The 16,442-nt window shown below is 48.2% G+C and overlaps 1 protein-coding gene across 1 annotated transcript in view; it reads right to left on the bottom strand.

Moving 5' to 3' along the window:
- LOC118382901 (actin-binding LIM protein 3-like) overlaps positions 1 to 16,442 on the bottom strand; it is a 111,228-nt gene that overhangs the window by 36,564 nt on the left and 58,222 nt on the right. The window contains exons 3-6 of the mRNA XM_052487851.1: positions 9,905 to 10,088; positions 8,779 to 8,894; positions 8,140 to 8,266; positions 7,863 to 7,956 (exon numbers count right to left, since the gene is read on the bottom strand). Of these exons, the coding sequence (XP_052343811.1) occupies positions 7,863 to 7,956; positions 8,140 to 8,266; positions 8,779 to 8,894; positions 9,905 to 10,088 (521 nt within the window). The remainder of the gene's footprint in view (positions 1 to 7,862; positions 7,957 to 8,139; positions 8,267 to 8,778; positions 8,895 to 9,904; positions 10,089 to 16,442) is intronic.

Here is a 16,442-nt window from a genome sequence, read left to right as displayed (position 1 = left end):
TATAACATCATCACAACACTGTATTTAGACATAATATAACATCATCACAACACTGTATATATACATAATATAACATAATTACAACACTGTATTTATACATAATATAACACCATTACAACACTGTATATATACATAATATAACATAATTACAACACTGTATATATACATAATATAACATCATTACAACACTGTATTTAGACATAATATAACATCATCACAACACTGTATTTAGACATAATATAACATCATCACAACACTGTATTTAGACATAATATAACATCATTACAACACTGTATATATACATAATATAACATCATTACAACACTGTATATATACATAATATAACATCATCACAACACTGTATATAGACATAATATTACATCATTACAACACTGTATTTATACATAATATAACATCATTACAACACTGTATTTATACATAATATAACATCATTACAACACTGTATTTATACATAATATAACATCATTACAACACTGTATATAGACATAATATAACATCATTACAACACTGTATTTATACATAATATAACATCATTACAACACTGTATATATACATAATATGACATCATTACAACACTGTATATAGACATAATATAACATCATTACAACACTGTATATATACATATTATGACATCATTACAACACTGTATATATACATAATATTACATCATTACAACACTGTATTTATACATAATATAACATCATTACAACACTGTATTTATACATAATATAACATCATTACAACACTGTATTTATACATAATATAACATCATTACAACACTGTATATAGACATAATATAACATCATTACAACACTGTATTTATACATAATATAACATCATTACAACACTGTATATAGACATAATATAACATCATTACAACACTGTATATATACATAATATAACATCATTACAACACTGTATATATACATAATATAACATCATTACAACACTGTATATAGACATAATATAACATCATTACAACACTGTATATAGACATAATACGACAATTGTAATGTCTTCATTCTTTTGGATATTCTGTGAGTGTAATGTTTACTGTTCATTTTTATTGTTTATTTCACTTCTGTATATTATCTACTTCACTTGCTTTGTCAATGTTAACATATGTTTCCCATGCCAATAAAGCCCCTTGAATTGAATTGAATTTAGAGAGGGAGCGAGACAGACAGGGAGACTACAGACTCAGTGAGCGCAGTCTGGCTATTGAGACCTGTCGTCACAGGCAAACCTGGCTGCCCAGAGAGGACAGGCTGTGCTCACTCTGCTCCAGGGGAGAGGTAGAGACAGAGCTGCGTTTCCTATCAGACCTAAGAGAAACTTTCTTTCCCCAAATGTTCATTCAGTACAAAGTATGTATTGAGTGAAAAGCCAAAATGTGCAGTTTTGGCAGCCAAATATGTGTCCTCATGCCACAACCTGAGGGACAGCCAGTGAAAAATGCAATGTAATGTCAATAATATTTCCCATTTAGTTTTGTTTTGGCTTCATACAATGTCATGTGTCTTCTCAGTCATGTTGAGACCGGTCTACTACTATCGCTTTAATATATTGTTATTTATAATATAATAATAATAATATATGCCATTTAGCTGACGCTTTTATCCAAAGCGACTTACAGTCATGTGTGCATACATTCTACGTATGGGTGATCCCGGGAATCGAACCCACTACCCTGGCGTTACAAGCGCCATGCTCTACCAACTGAGCCACAGAAGGACCACATTTATTTTCCCTTGTGTACTTTAACTATTTGTACATTGTTACAACACTCTATATATATATAATATGACATTTGTAATGTCTTTACTGTTTTGAAACTTCTGTATGTGTAATGTTTACTGTTCATTTGTATTGTTTATTTCACTTTTGTATATTATCGACCTCACATGCTTTGGCAATGTTAACACGTTTCCCATGCCAATAAAACCCACACACAGAGAGAGAGACAGAGAGAGAGAGAGAGAGAGAGAGAGAGAGACAGAGAGAGAGAGAGAGAGAGAGAGAGAGAGAGAGAGAGAGAGAGAGAGAGAGAGAGAGAGAGAGAGAGAGAGAGAGAGAGAGAGAGAGAGAGAGAGAGAGAGAGAGAGAGAGATGAGAGGGAGAATGAGACTGGTGAGTGGACTAGGAGATTACTATTAATGTCCTGTACAGATCAGTGTAATGTTAATTTTCTGTACAGATCAGTGTAATGTTAATTTTCTGTACAGATCAGTGTAATGCTCATTTCCTGTACAGATCAGTGACCTTGGAGACAGAGACAGAGAGGCAGGAGGGACAGGAGGCCTGCTAGCTCTAATGGTCTGTTAGACAGAGACAGAGGGGCAGGAGGCCTGCTAGCTCTAATGGTCTGTTAGACAGAGACAGAGGGGCAGGAGGCCTGCTAGTTCTAATGGTCTGTTAGACAGAGACAGAGGGACAGGAGGCCTGCTAGCTCTAATGGTCTGTTAGACAGAGACAGAGGGGCAGGAGGCCTGCTAGTTCTAATGGTCTATTAGACAGAGACAGAGGGGGAGGAGGCCTGCTAGTTCGAATGGTCTATTAGACCTTGGAGACAGAGGGGCAGGAGGCCTGCTAGTTCTGAATGGTCTATTAGACAGAGACAGAGGGGCAGGAGGCCTGCTAGTTCTAATGGTCTATTAGACAGAGACAGAGGGGCAGGAGGCCTGCTAGTTCTAATGGTCTATTAGACAGAGACAGAGGGGCAGGAGGCCTGCTAGTTCGAATGGTCTATTAGACAGAGACAGAGGGGCAGGAGGCCTGCTAGTTCGAATGGTCTATTAGACCTTGGAGACAGAGGGGCAGGAGGCCTGCTTGTTCTGAATGGTCTGTTAGACAGAGACAGAGGGGCAGGAGGCCTGCTAGTTCTAATGGTCTGTTAGACAGAGACAGAGGGGCAGGAGGCCTGCTAGTTCTAATGGTCTATTAGACAGAGACAGAGGGGCAGGAGGCCTGCTAGTTCTAATGGTCTATTAGACCTTGGAGACAGAGGGGCAGGAGGCCTGCTAGTTCTGAATGGTCTGTTAGACAGAGACAGAGGGGCAGGAGGCCTGCTAGTTCTAATGGTTTATTAGACAGAGACAGAGGGGCAGGAGGCCTGCTAGTTCTAATGGTCTATTAGACAGAGACAGAGGGGCAGGAGGCCTGCTAGTTCTAATGGTCTATTAGACAGAGACAGAGGGGCAGGAGGTATGCTAGTTGTAATGGTCTATTATACCTTGGAGACAGAGACAGAGGGGCAGGAGGCCTGCTAGCTCTAATGGTCTATTAGACAGAGAGAGAGGGGCAGCAGGGACAGGAGGTCTGCTAGTTCTAATGGTCTATTAGACATTGGAGACAGAGACAGAGAGGCAGGAGGGACAGGAGGTCTGCTAGTTCTAATGGTCTATTAGACATTGGAGACAGAGACAGAGACAGAGAGGCATGAGGGACAGGAGGCCTTCTAGCTCTAATGGTCTATTAGACATTGGGGACAGAGACAGAGAGGCAGGAGGGAGGACAGACCTGCTAGTTCTAATGGTCTATTAGACATTGGAGACAGTGACAGAGGGGCAGGAGGCCTGCTAGCTCTAATGGTCTATTAGACAGAGACAGAGGGGCAGCAGGGACAGGAGGTCTGCTAGTTCTAATGGTCTATTAGACATTGGAGACAGAGACAGAGAGGCAGGAGGGACAGGAGGTCTGCTAGTTCTAATGGTCTATTAGACATTGGAGACAGAGACAGAGACAGAGAGGCATGAGGGACAGGAGGCCTTCTAGCTCTAATGGTCTATTAGACATTGGAGACAGAGACAGAGAGGCAGGAGGGAGGACAGACCTGCTAGTTCTAATGGTCTATTAGACATTGGAGACAGTGACAGAGGGGCAGGAGGCCTGCTAACTCTAATGGTCTATTAGACAGAGACAGAGGGGCAGGAGGGACAGGAGGTCTGCTAGTTCTAATGGTCTATTAGACATTGGAGACAGAGACAGAGAGGCAGGAGGGACAGGAGGTCTGCTAGTTCTAATGGTCTATTAGACATTGGAGACAGAGACAGAGAGGCAGGAGGGACAGGAGGTCTGCTAGTTCTAATGGTCTATTAGACATTGGAGACAGAGACAGAGACAGAGAGGCATGAGGGACAGGAGGCCTTCTAGCTCTAATGGTCTATTAGACATTGGAGACAGAGACAGAGAGGCAGGAGGGAGGACAGACCTGCTAGTTCTAATTGTCTATTAGACATTGGAGACAGTGACAGAGGGGCAGGAGGGACAGGATGTCTGCTAGTTCTAATGGTCTGTTAGACCTTGGAGACAGAGGCAGGAGGGACAGGAGGCCTTCTAGTTCTAATGGTCTATTAGACCTTGGAGACAGAGACAGGAGGGACAGGAGGCCTTCTAGTTCTAATGGTCTATTAGACCTTGGAGACAGAAGCAGGAGGGACAGGATGTCTGCTAGTTCTAATGGTCTATTAGACATTGGAGACAGAGACAGAGAGGCAGGAGGGAGGACAGACCTGCTAGTTCTAATGGTCTATTAGACATTGGAGACAGAGGCAGGAGGGACAGGAGGCCTTCTAGCTCTAATGGTCTATTAGACCTTGGAGACAGAGACAGAGAGGCAGGAGGGACAGGAGGTCTGCTAGTTCTAATGGTCTATTAGACATTGTAGACAGAGACAGAGGGGCAGGAGGGACAGGAGGTCTGCTAGTTCTAATGGTCTATTAGACATTGGAGACAGAGACAGAGAGGCAGGAGGGACAGGAGGTCTGCTAGTTCTAATGGTCTATTAGACATTGGAGACAGAGACAGAGAGGCAGGAGGGACAGGAGGTCTGCTAGTTCTAATGGTCTATTAGACCTTGGAGACAGAGACAGAGAGGCAGGAGGGACAGGAGGTCTGCTAGTTCTAATGGTCTATTAGACCTTGGAGACAGAGACAGAGAGGCAGGAGGGACAGGAGGTCTGCTAGTTCTAATGGTCTATTAGACCTTGGAGACAGAGACAGAGAGGCAGGAGGGACAGGAGGTCTGCTAGTTCTAATGGTCTATTAGACCTTGGAGACAGAGACAGAGGGGCAGGAGGGACAGGAGGTCTGCTAGCTCTAATGGTCTATTAGACCTTGGAGACAGAGACAGAGAGGCAGGAGGGACAGGAGGTCTGCTAGTTCTAATGGTCTATTAGACATTGTAGACAGAGACAGAGGGGCAGGAGGGACAGGAGGTCTGCTAGTTCTAATGGTCTATTAGACATTGGAGACAGAGACAGAGAGGCAGGAGGGACAGGAGGTCTGCTAGTTCTAATGGTCTATTAGACATTGGAGACAGAGACAGAGAGGCTGGAGGGACAGGAGGTCTGCTAGTTCTAATGGTCTATTAGACATTGTAGACAGAGACAGAGGGGCAGGAGGGACAGGAGGTCTGCTAGTTCTAATGGTCTATTAGACATTGGAGACAGAGACAGAGAGGCAGGAGGGACAGGAGGTCTGCTAGTTCTAATGGTCTATTAGACATTGGAGACAGAGACAGAGAGGCAGGAGGGACAGGAGGTCTGCTAGTTCTAATGGTATATTAGACATTGGAGACAGAGACAGAGAGGCAGGAGGGAGGACAGGCCTGCTAGTTCTAATGGTCTATTAGACAGAGACAGAGAGGCAGGAGGGACAGGAGGGACAGGAGGGACAGGAGGTCTGCTAGCTCTAATGGTCTATTAGACATTGGAGACAGAGACAGAGAGGCAGGAGGGACAGGAGGTCTGCTAGTTCTAATGGTATATTAGACATTGGAGACAGAGACAGAGAGGCAGGAGCGACAGGAGGCCTGTTTGTTCTAATGGTCTGTTAGACAGAGACAGAGAGACAGGAGCGACAGGAGGTCTGCTTGTTCTAATGGTCTATTAGACCTTAGAGACAGAGACAGAGAGGCAGGAGGGAGGACAGGCCTGCTAGTTCTAATGGTCTATTAGACAGAGACAGAGAGGCAGGAGGGACAGGAGGGACAGGAGGGACAGGAGGGACAGGAGGTCTGCTAGTTCTAATGGTCTATTAGACCTTAGAGACAGAGAGGCAGGAGGGAGGACAGGCCTGCTAGTTCTAATGGTCTATTAGACAGAGACAGAGGGACAGGAGGGACAGGAGGGACAGGAGGGACAGGAGGTCTGCTAGCTCTAATGGTCTATTAGACAGAGACAGAGGGACAGGAGGGACAGGAGGGACAGGAGGTCTGCTAGCTCTAATGGTCTATTAGACAGAGACAGAGGGACAGGAGGGACAGGAGGGACAGGAGGGACAGGAGGTCTGCTAGCTCTAATGGTCTATTAGACAGAGACAGAGGGACAGGAGGGACAGGAGGTCTGCTAGCTCTAATGGTCTATTAGACAGAGACAGAGGGACAGGAGGGACAGGAGGGACAGGAGGTCTGCTAGCTCTAATGGTCTATTAGACAGAGACAGAGGGACAGGAGGGACAGGAGGGACAGGAGGTCTGCTAGCTCTAATGGTCTATTAGACAGAGACAGAGGGACAGGAGGGACAGGAGGGACAGGAGGGACAGGAGGGACAGGAGGGACAGGAGGTCTTCTCGCTCCTGCTGTGTTCTCACTGCTCATTACTGGAACAATCTCATCAAATGGGACTCTGACTGTTTAAAGGACCAAAAACATCTCACAGTATTTTGTTCATTAGTCCACTGTTAATATGGTCCCAAACATTGTGCATGTTAGCAGTTAAGTTTTAAAAAGCAAAAAGTGTGGAAATACGTTTCGCATGACATGATGACAGGGTCAGGCATGCAACATCTTTTGGGACCATATCAGTAGACTAATGAACAAAACACTGCAGCATTGGTATCTGGACACACACACACACACACACACACACACACACACACACACACACACACACACACACACACACACACACACACACACACACACACACACACACACACACACACACACACACACACACACACACACACAGGAGATAAAGCCAGCCGTGTTGTAGAAGCTATTAATAAACCAGAGAGAGACAGACTGATGGAGAGGCACAGAGCACTTCACACACACAGAGGAGAGGAGAGGAGAGGAGAGGAGAGGAGGAGGAGAGGAGAGGAGAGGAGAGGAGAGGAGAGGAGAGGAGAGGAGAAAAGAGGTGAGGTGAGGAGATGAGATGAGAAGAGAGGAGAGGAGAGGAGAGGAGAGGAGAGGAGAGGAGAGGAGAGGAGAGGAGAGGAGAGGAGAGGAAAGGGAAGGGAAGGAGAGGAAAGGGAAGGAGAAAAGAGGTGAGGTGAGGAGATGAGATGAGGGGAGAGGAGAGGAGAGGAGATGAGGGGAGAGGAGAGGAGAGGTGAGGAGAGGAGAGGAGAGGAGAGGAGAGGAGAGGAGAGGAGAGGAGGAGGAGAGGAGAGGAGAGGAGAGGAGAGGAGAGGAAAGGGAAGGAGAGGAAAGGAAAGGGAAGGAGAAAAGGGAAGGAGAAAAGAGGAGGGTGAGGAGAGGAGATGAGGGGAGAGGAGAGGAGAGGGAGATGAGGGGAGAGGAGAGGAGAGGTGAGGAGAGGAGAGGAGAGGAGAGGAGAGGAGAGGAGAGGAGAGGAGAGGAGAGGAGAGGAGAGGAGAGGAGAGGAGAGGAGAGGAGAGGAGAGGAGAGGAGAGGAGAGGAGAGGAGAGGAGAGGAAAGGGAAGGAGAGGAAAGGAAAGGGAAGGAGAAAAGAGGAGAGGTGAGGAGAGGAGATGAGGGGAGAGGAGAGGAGAGGAGAGGAGGGGAGAGGAGAGGAGAGGAGAGGAGAGGAGAGGAGAGGAGAGGAGAGGAGAGGAGAGGAGAGGAGATGAGGGGAGTGTGTATGAGTGCTCACCTCCAGTACCCGTCCACTGATGTATCTGCTGCACGTCTCACACTTAATCCCAAACTGGGCGTGGTAATCAGACTCACAGTACGGCACATTGTCCCTGAAACACAAAGGCAAAAAATTACAATCAAACATGTGCCTGTCTGTCTGTCTGTCTGTCTGTCTGTCTGTCTGTCTGTCTGTCTGTCTGTCTGTCTGTCTGTGTGTATGCATGCCCATGTGTCTGTGTGTATATACGTGTGTGTGTATGTGTGTGTGTGTGTGTGTGTGTGTGTGTACTGACTTGCTGATGTATTCCCCAGTGAGGACCATGTTGCAGGTTTGACACTTGAAGCAGCTGACATGCCACTGTTTCTCCAACGCCAGCAGAGACTGTCCCTGTTTTATATCCTCTCCACACCCGGAACAGTCTGGAGAGAGGGAGGAGGGGTGGAGGTAAGGGGAGAGGAGGGGGAGAGAGAGGGGGAGGGGGAGAGGAGGGGGAAGAGGAGGAGAGGAGGGGGAAGAGGAGGGGGAGATGGGTAGAGGGAGAGGGGGAGGGGGAGGGAGGAAGAGTGAGAGAAGGGGGAGAGGGAAAGGGGGAGGGAGGAGGTGGTAAGAGGTAAGAGGGAGAAAGGGGGAGGGGGAGAAGAGGGGAGAGATGGGGAGAGGGAAGGAGAAGGGGGAGAGAGGGAGGGGGTGGGAAGGGGGAGAGGGTGATGGGAGGGGGAGAAAGGGGGTGGTGGAGAGAGAGAAGAGAGAGTGGAGGGGTAGTGCAGTGGGAGATGGAGGAGGAGGGGAGAGAGGGGGATGAGGCGAGAGACCGGAGAGAGGGGAGGGGGAAATAGGCGACAAGAAAAGTGAGAGAATTAGGGGTGTGAGAGAAAAAAGTGACAGGGACAACATTTCTGACCCGTGAAGACCTCTAGAGGGTGGGACTTACGGCTGGGTCCATGGATCTTGATTGGTTCGTTGGAGGTGACAAGTGTGTGAGAACACTGCTGACACACACAATCCTTCCCACTGAACGTCACTCTGTCTCCGATAGGGAACGGCTTCCTGCATAGGGGGAGATACACACTGATTAATACACACACTTGCGTACACATACGCACGCACGCACACACACTGAGCCGAGGGGAGACACCACAGCTGGTGCCACCTGGTCATTGTCCTCATCACTGCACAATCAATGCTCTCACGCCATGCTGGGATTAGGACACACACACACACACACACACACACACACACACACACACACACACACACACACACACACACACACACACACACACACACACACACACACACACACACACACACACACACACACACACACACACACACACACACACACACACACACACACACAGTGACTGAGGACACATGCAGGAACAACCTCTTACCTTACCCAGAAAAGGCTGTGTGTGTGTGTGTGTGTGCATGCATGTGCGTGCGTGTGTGTGCGTGTGCGTGTGTGTGTGTGCGTGTGTGTGTGTTGTCAGTGAATATTTGCTGTGTGAGAGCAGGTATCATGTCTTTGGATGTGAGGAAGACATCCTTGGATGGCCTACAGAATGTTAGTGTGCTGTCATTCATGTCTGGAAACCACGGTTTGATGCTTTCGGGGTAGCTGATGTTCTTAGATGTACTAGACTAGAGGTGTAGTAGACTAGACGAGTGTGTGTGTGTGACTTTGCTGTTACCTGCGTGTGTGTCTCTTCCTCCAGACACTCTCTGCACCGTCAGCCTTGCTCTGTGCTTTCAACTTTTTACTCTACATATTTAATGGAAGCTGCGTTACTCTGGCCACAAACGCAGTGCTGCTATTTCTGTCCCACTCTGACAGCTCTGTATCTCTGTCTCGGTCTCCCACCATCTCTGCTGCATTTTCAAAATACCAGTTCACTGAAAACGCAAGACAGAGCTAACTACAAAATAGCTAAACCTTACACTCACTGTTTTATTTGATCAAATTCATCAGTCAGGAATAGATTGTTTGTGTGTGTGTGCATGGATGTGTGTGTGTCTGTGCGTGGATGTGTGTGCTTGTGTGTGTGTGTGTGTACCTGCAGACACTGCAGACGAAGCAGGTAGGGTGGTAGGTCCTCCCCAGAGCAGAGACCACCTCCCCGGTGATGAATCCGTCACAGCGGTCACAGCGCGTCCCATACAGACGCTGGTAGTCTGACGTACAGATGTACTCACCACTCTTCTGATAGAACCCAGATCTAGCCAGGTCACACCCACACACTGGAGAGAGATAGAGATGGGGAGAGTGAGAGACAGAGGGGGGAGAGGGAGTGGGAGAGAATGGGAGAGAGAGGGAGGGAGAGGAGGAAAGAGAGAGAGAAAGAGAGAGAGACGGTGGATTAGGTTAAAGACGGATCACTCAAACTATTCTAAATGAACGAGCATGGAAAAAACTAAATACAAAACTGATTGCAGCAAGCTACAGTAATTCCTCGGCTTTAGCTTAGGTGGCAAAGCTAGTCTATATCCTGGGTTTGAACCCGTTTGGTCACATCTGCCCCACTTCCACAGTAAACTGTTCGAAATGAGCCAATTAGTGCTTTATGGGGAGCTCAGAGGGTTGTTTAGTGGTGGTTCAGACAGAGAGGAACTTTGTTGGGTTTCATTAGGTTTCCTCCTCCCTGCTTGTCCAGACAGAAAATAAAGACAAGACAGACATAAACATGGTAGTGTGTGTGTGTATTTGCGTGCATGAGTGTGTTTCTGGGTGTCTTGTATGCAGTTTGTGGCTAACTGTGATGTGAAAATAAAGACAATGTGGAAAAGTATTTTTCTCCAGAAACGACTCCTTCATTACAATCAATGAGACGGAACAAAATAACTTTCCTACATTTCATCACCAAGTTCTCCATGAGAAGAGAGAGAGAGAAAACGAGGGAAAGGAGAAAGAGAGGGGAATGGAGAGAGAACGAGAGTGAAAGAGGAGAAAGAGAGGGGAATGGAGAGAGAACGAGAGTGAAAGAGGAGAAAGAGGGGAATGGAGAGAGAACGAGAGTGAAAGAGGAGAAAGAGAGGGGAATGGAGAGAGAAAGAGAGGGGAATGGAGAGAGAAAGAGAGGGGAATGGAGAGAGAACGAGAGTGAAAGAGGAGAAAGAGAGGGGAATGGAGAGAGAAAGAGAGGGGAATGGAGAGAGAAAGAGAGGGGAATGGAGAGAGAAAGAGAGTGAAAGAGGAGAAAGAGAGGGGAATGGAGAGAGAACGAGAGTGAAAGAGGAGAAAGAGAGGGGAATGGAGAGAACGAGAGTGAAAGAGGACAAAGAGAGGGGAATGGAGAGAGAACGAGAGTGAAAGAGAGGGGAATGGAGAGAGAACGAGAGGGAAAGAGGAGAAAGAGAGAGGAATGGAGAGAGAACGAGAGTGAAAGAGGAGAAAGAGAGGGGAATGGAGAGAGAAAGAGAGGGGAATGGAGAGAGAATGAGAGTGAAAGAGGAGAAAGAGAGGGGAATGGAGAGAGAACGAGAGTGAAAGAGGAGAAAGAGAGGGGAATGGAGAGAACGAGAGTGAAAGAGGACAAAGAGAGGGGAGTAGAGAGAGAACGAGAGTGAAAGAGGAGAAAGAGAGGGGAATGGAGAGAGAACGAGAGGGAAAGAGGAGAAAGAGAGAGGAATGGAGAGAGAACGAGAGTGAAAGAGGAGAAAGAGAGAGGAATGGAGAGAGAAAGAGAGGGGAATGGAGAGAGAAAGAGAGGGAAATGGAGAGAGAAAGAGAGGGGAATGGAGAGAGAAAGAGAGGGGAATGGAGAGAGAAAGAGAGGGGAATGGAGAGAGAACGAGAGGGGAATGGAGAGAGAAAGAGAGGGGAGGCTCAGAGGGGAGGCTCAGAGGGGAGGCTCAGTTCACCAACCCAAACCAATCCCAAAGAGCCTCAGGACAACACTCTGAAAATCTGGCACAACTAAATCATCACAAAACAAAAAGAAAAATATATCACCTGTTGGAAAGACACCACAAAAAATCTAAGTAAACAATGCTATTTGGCTCTAAACAGACATGAGAAGAGAGAGAGAGAAAACGAGGGAAAGGAGAAAGAGAGGGGAATGGAGAGAGAACGAGAGTGAAAGAGGAGAAAGAGAGGGGAATGGAGAGAGAACGAGAGTGAAAGAGGAGAAAGAGGGGAATGGAGAGAGAACGAGAGTGAAAGAGGAGAAAGAGAGGGGAATGGAGAGAGAAAGAGAGGGGAATGGAGAGAGAAAGAGAGGGGAATGGAGAGAGAACGAGAGTGAAAGAGGAGAAAGAGAGGGGAATGGAGAGAGAAAGAGAGGGGAATGGAGAGAGAAAGAGAGGGGAATGGAGAGAGAAAGAGAGTGAAAGAGGAGAAAGAGAGGGGAATGGAGAGAGAACGAGAGTGAAAGAGGAGAAAGAGAGGGGAATGGAGAGAACGAGAGTGAAAGAGGACAAAGAGAGGGGAATGGAGAGAGAACGAGAGTGAAAGAGAGGGGAATGGAGAGAGAACGAGAGGGAAAGAGGAGAAAGAGAGAGGAATGGAGAGAGAACGAGAGTGAAAGAGGAGAAAGAGAGGGGAATGGAGAGAGAAAGAGAGGGGAATGGAGAGAGAACGAGAGTGAAAGAGGAGAAAGAGAGGGGAATGGAGAGAGAACGAGAGTGAAAGAGGAGAAAGAGAGGGAATGGAGAGAACGAGAGTGAAAGAGGACAAAGAGAGGGGAGTAGAGAGAGAACGAGAGTGAAAGAGGAGAAAGAGAGGGGAATGGAGAGAGAACGAGAGGGAAAGAGGAGAAAGAGAGAGGAATGGAGAGAGAACGAGAGTGAAAGAGGAGAAAGAGAGAGGAATGGAGAGAGAAAGAGAGGGGAATGGAGAGAGAAAGAGAGGGAAATGGAGAGAGAAAGAGAGGGGAATGGAGAGAGAAAGAGAGGGGAATGGAGAGAGAAAGAGAGGGAATGGAGAGAGAACGAGAGGGGAATGGAGAGAGAAAGAGAGGGGAGGCTCAGAGGGGAGGCTCAGAGGGGAGGCTCAGTTCACCAACCCAAACCAATCCCAAAGAGCCTCAGGACAACACTCTGAAAATCTGGCACAACTAAATCATCACAAAACAAAAAGAAAAATATATCACCTGTTGGAAAGACACCACAAAAAATCTAAGTAAACAATGCTATTTGGCTCTAAACAGACAGTACATGGTGGTAGACTATCTGACCACTGTGACTGATAGAAAACATTTACTACAGACTCAGTGAGCACAGTCTGGCTATAGAGACCGGACGTCACAGACAAACCTGGCTGCCCAGAGAGGACAGTCTGGCTTTAGAGACCGGTCGTCACAGACAAACCTGGCTGCCCAGAGAGGACAGTCTGGCTATAGAGACCTGGCTATAGAGACCGGTCGTCACAGACAAACCTGGCTGCCCAGAGAGGACAGTCTGGCTATAGAGACCGGTCGTCACAGACAAACCTGGCTGCCCAGAGAGGACAGTCTGGCTAAACCTGGCAAACCTGCCCAGAGAGGACAGTCTGGCTATAGAGACCGGTCGTCACAGACAAACCTGGCTGCCCAGAGAGGACAGTCTGGCTTTAGAGACCGGTCGTCACAGACAAACCTGGCTGCCCAGAGAGGACAGTCTGGCTTTAGAGACCGGTCGTCACAGACAAACCTGGCTGCCCAGAGAGGACAGTCTGGCTTTAGAGACCGGTCGTCACAGACAAACCTGGCTGCCCAGAGAGGACAGTCTGGCTATAGAGACCGAGACAGACAAACCTGGCTGCCCAGAGGACAGTCTGGCTATAGAGACCGGTCGTCAGAGACAAACCTGGCTGCCCAGAGAGGACAGTCTGGCTGGACAAACCTGGCTGCCCAGAGAGGACAGTCTGGCTATAGAGACCGGTCGTCACAGACAAACCTGGCTGCCCAGAGAGGACAGTCTGGCCAAACCTGGCTGCCCAGAGAGGACAGTCTGGCTTTAGAGACCGGTCGTCACAGACAAACCTGGCTGCCCAGAGAGGACAGTCTGGCTATAGAGACCGGTCGTCACAGACAAACCTGGCTGCCCAGAGAGGACAGTCTGGCTATAGAGACCGGTCGTCAGAGACAAACCTGGCTGCCCAGAGAGGACAGTCTGGCTATAGAGACCGGTCGTCACAGACAAACCTGGCTGCCCAGAGAGGACAGTCTGGCTATAGAGACCGGTCGTCACAGACAAACCTGGCTGCCCAGAGAGGACAGTCTGGCTTTAGAGACCTGGCTCGTCACAGACAAACCTGGCTGCCCAGAGAGGACAGTCTGGCTTTAGAGAGGACCTGGCTATAGAGACCGGTCGTCACAGACAAACCTGGCTGCTCAGAGGCTGCCCAGGGACAGTCTGGCTATAGAGACCGGTCGTCACAGACAAACCTGGCTGCCCAGAGAGGACAGTCTGGCTATAGAGACCGGTCGTCACAGACAAACCTGGCTGCCCAGAGAGGACAGTCTGGCTATAGAGACCGGTCGTCACAGACAAACCTGGCTGCCCAGAGAGGACAGTCTGGCTATAGAGACCGGTCGTCACAGACAAACCTGGATGCCCAGAGAGGACAGTCTGGCTATAGAGACCGGTCGTCACAGACAAACCTGGCTGCCCAGAGAGGACAGTCTGGCTTTAGAGACCGGTCGTCACAGACAAACCTGGCTGCCCAGAGAGGACTGTCTGGCTTTAGAGACCGGTCGTCACAGACAAACCTGGCTCCCCAGAGAGGACAGTCTGGCTATAGAGACCGGTCGTCACAGACAAACCTGGCTGCCCAGAGAGGACAGTCTGGCTATAGAGACCGGTCGTCACAGACAAACCTGGCTGCCCAGAGAGGACAGTCTGGCTATAGAGACCGGTCGTCACAGACAAACCTGGCTGCCCAGAGAGGACAGTCTGGCTATACAGACCGGTCGTCACAGACAAACCTGGCTGCCCAGAGAGGACTGTCTGGCTTTAGAGACCGGTCGTCACAGACAAACCTGGCTCCCCAGAGAGGACAGTCTGGCTATAGAGACCGGTCGTCACAGACAAACCTGGCTGCCCAGAGAGGACAGTCTGGCTATAGAGACCGGTCGTCACAGACAAACCTGGCTGCCCAGAGAGGACAGTCTGGCTATAGAGACCGGTCGTCACAGACAAACCTGGCTGCCCAGAGAGGACAGTCTGGCTTTAGAGACCGGTCGTCACAGATAAACCTGGCTGCCCAGAGAGGACAGTCTGGCTTTAGAGACCGGTCGTCACAGATAAACCTGGCTGCCCAGAGAGGACAGTCTGGCTATAGAGACCGGTCGTCACAGATAAACCTGGCTGCCCAGAGAGGACAGTCTGGCTATAGAGACCGGTCGTCACAGATAAACCTGGCTGCCCAGAGAGGACAGTCTGGCTATAGAGACCGGTCGTCACAGATAAACCTGGCTGCCCAGAGAGGACAGTCTGGCTATAGAGACCGGTCGTCACAGATAAATCTGGCTGCCCAGAGAGGACAGGCTGTGCTCACTCTGCTCCAGGGGAGAGGTATAGAGACAGAGCTGCATTTCCTATTACACTGTGACAAATACTCAGACCTAAGAGAATATTTCTTTCCCAAAATTATAATTCAATACAAAGAATCTGAAACTATAAAAGATATACAAAAATATTAAACAATATTTATTGAGTGAAAAGCCAAAATGTGCAGTTTTGGCAGCCAAATATGTGTCCTCCTGCCATAACCTGAGGGACAGCCAGTGAAAAGCCAAAATGTGCAGTTTTTGCAGCCAAATATGTGTCCTCCTGCCACAACCTGAGGGACAGCCAGTGAAAAGCCAAAATGTGCAGTTTTTGCAGCCAAATATGTGTCCTCCTGCCATAACCTGAGGGACAGCCAGTGAAAAGCCAAAATGTGCAGTTTTTGCAGCCAAATATGTGTCCTCCTGCCACAACCTGAGGGACAGCCAGTGAAAAGCCAAAATGTGCAGTTTTTGCAGCCAAATATGTGTCCTCCTGCCACAACCTGAGGGACAGCCAGTGAAAAGCCAAAATGTGCAGTTTTGGCAGCCAAATATGTGTCCTCCTGCCACAACCTGAGGGACAGCCAGTGAAAAGCCAAAATGTGCAGTTTTTGCAGCCAAATATGTGTCCTCCTGCCACAACCTGAGGGACAGCCAGTGAAAAGCCAAAATGTGCAGTTTTGGCAGCCAAATATGTGTCCTCCTGCCACAACCTGAGGGACAGCCAGTGAAAAGCCAAAATGTGCAGTTTTTACAGCCAAATATGTGTCCTCCTGCCACAACCTGAGGGACAGCCAGTGAAAAGCCAAAATGTGCAGTTTTGGCAGCCAAATATGTGTCCTCCTGCCACAACCTGAGGGACAGCCAGTGAAAAGTGCAAAGTAATGTCAATAATATTTCCCATCTGGTTTTGTTTTATCTTTCATACCGTGTCATGTGTCTTCTCAGTCATGAGAGAGAGACTGTATTCTCAGTCATGTTGACACTGGTCCACTACCATTGCTTTAATGTATTGTTGTTCTCATTAATATTGTTGTCGTAGTTGTTGTTAATGGTAATCCCATGTCCACTACTACTAGTATTATTGCTGTTGGTCCCACCATGTATTTATATATAAATATATATA

The sequence above is a fragment of the Oncorhynchus keta genome, chromosome 30 (assembly GCF_023373465.1).
Source record: "Oncorhynchus keta strain PuntledgeMale-10-30-2019 chromosome 30, Oket_V2, whole genome shotgun sequence".
Classification (NCBI taxonomy): Eukaryota; Metazoa; Chordata; class Actinopteri; order Salmoniformes; family Salmonidae; genus Oncorhynchus; species Oncorhynchus keta.
This window is presented reverse-complemented; position numbering and strand designations above follow the sequence as displayed.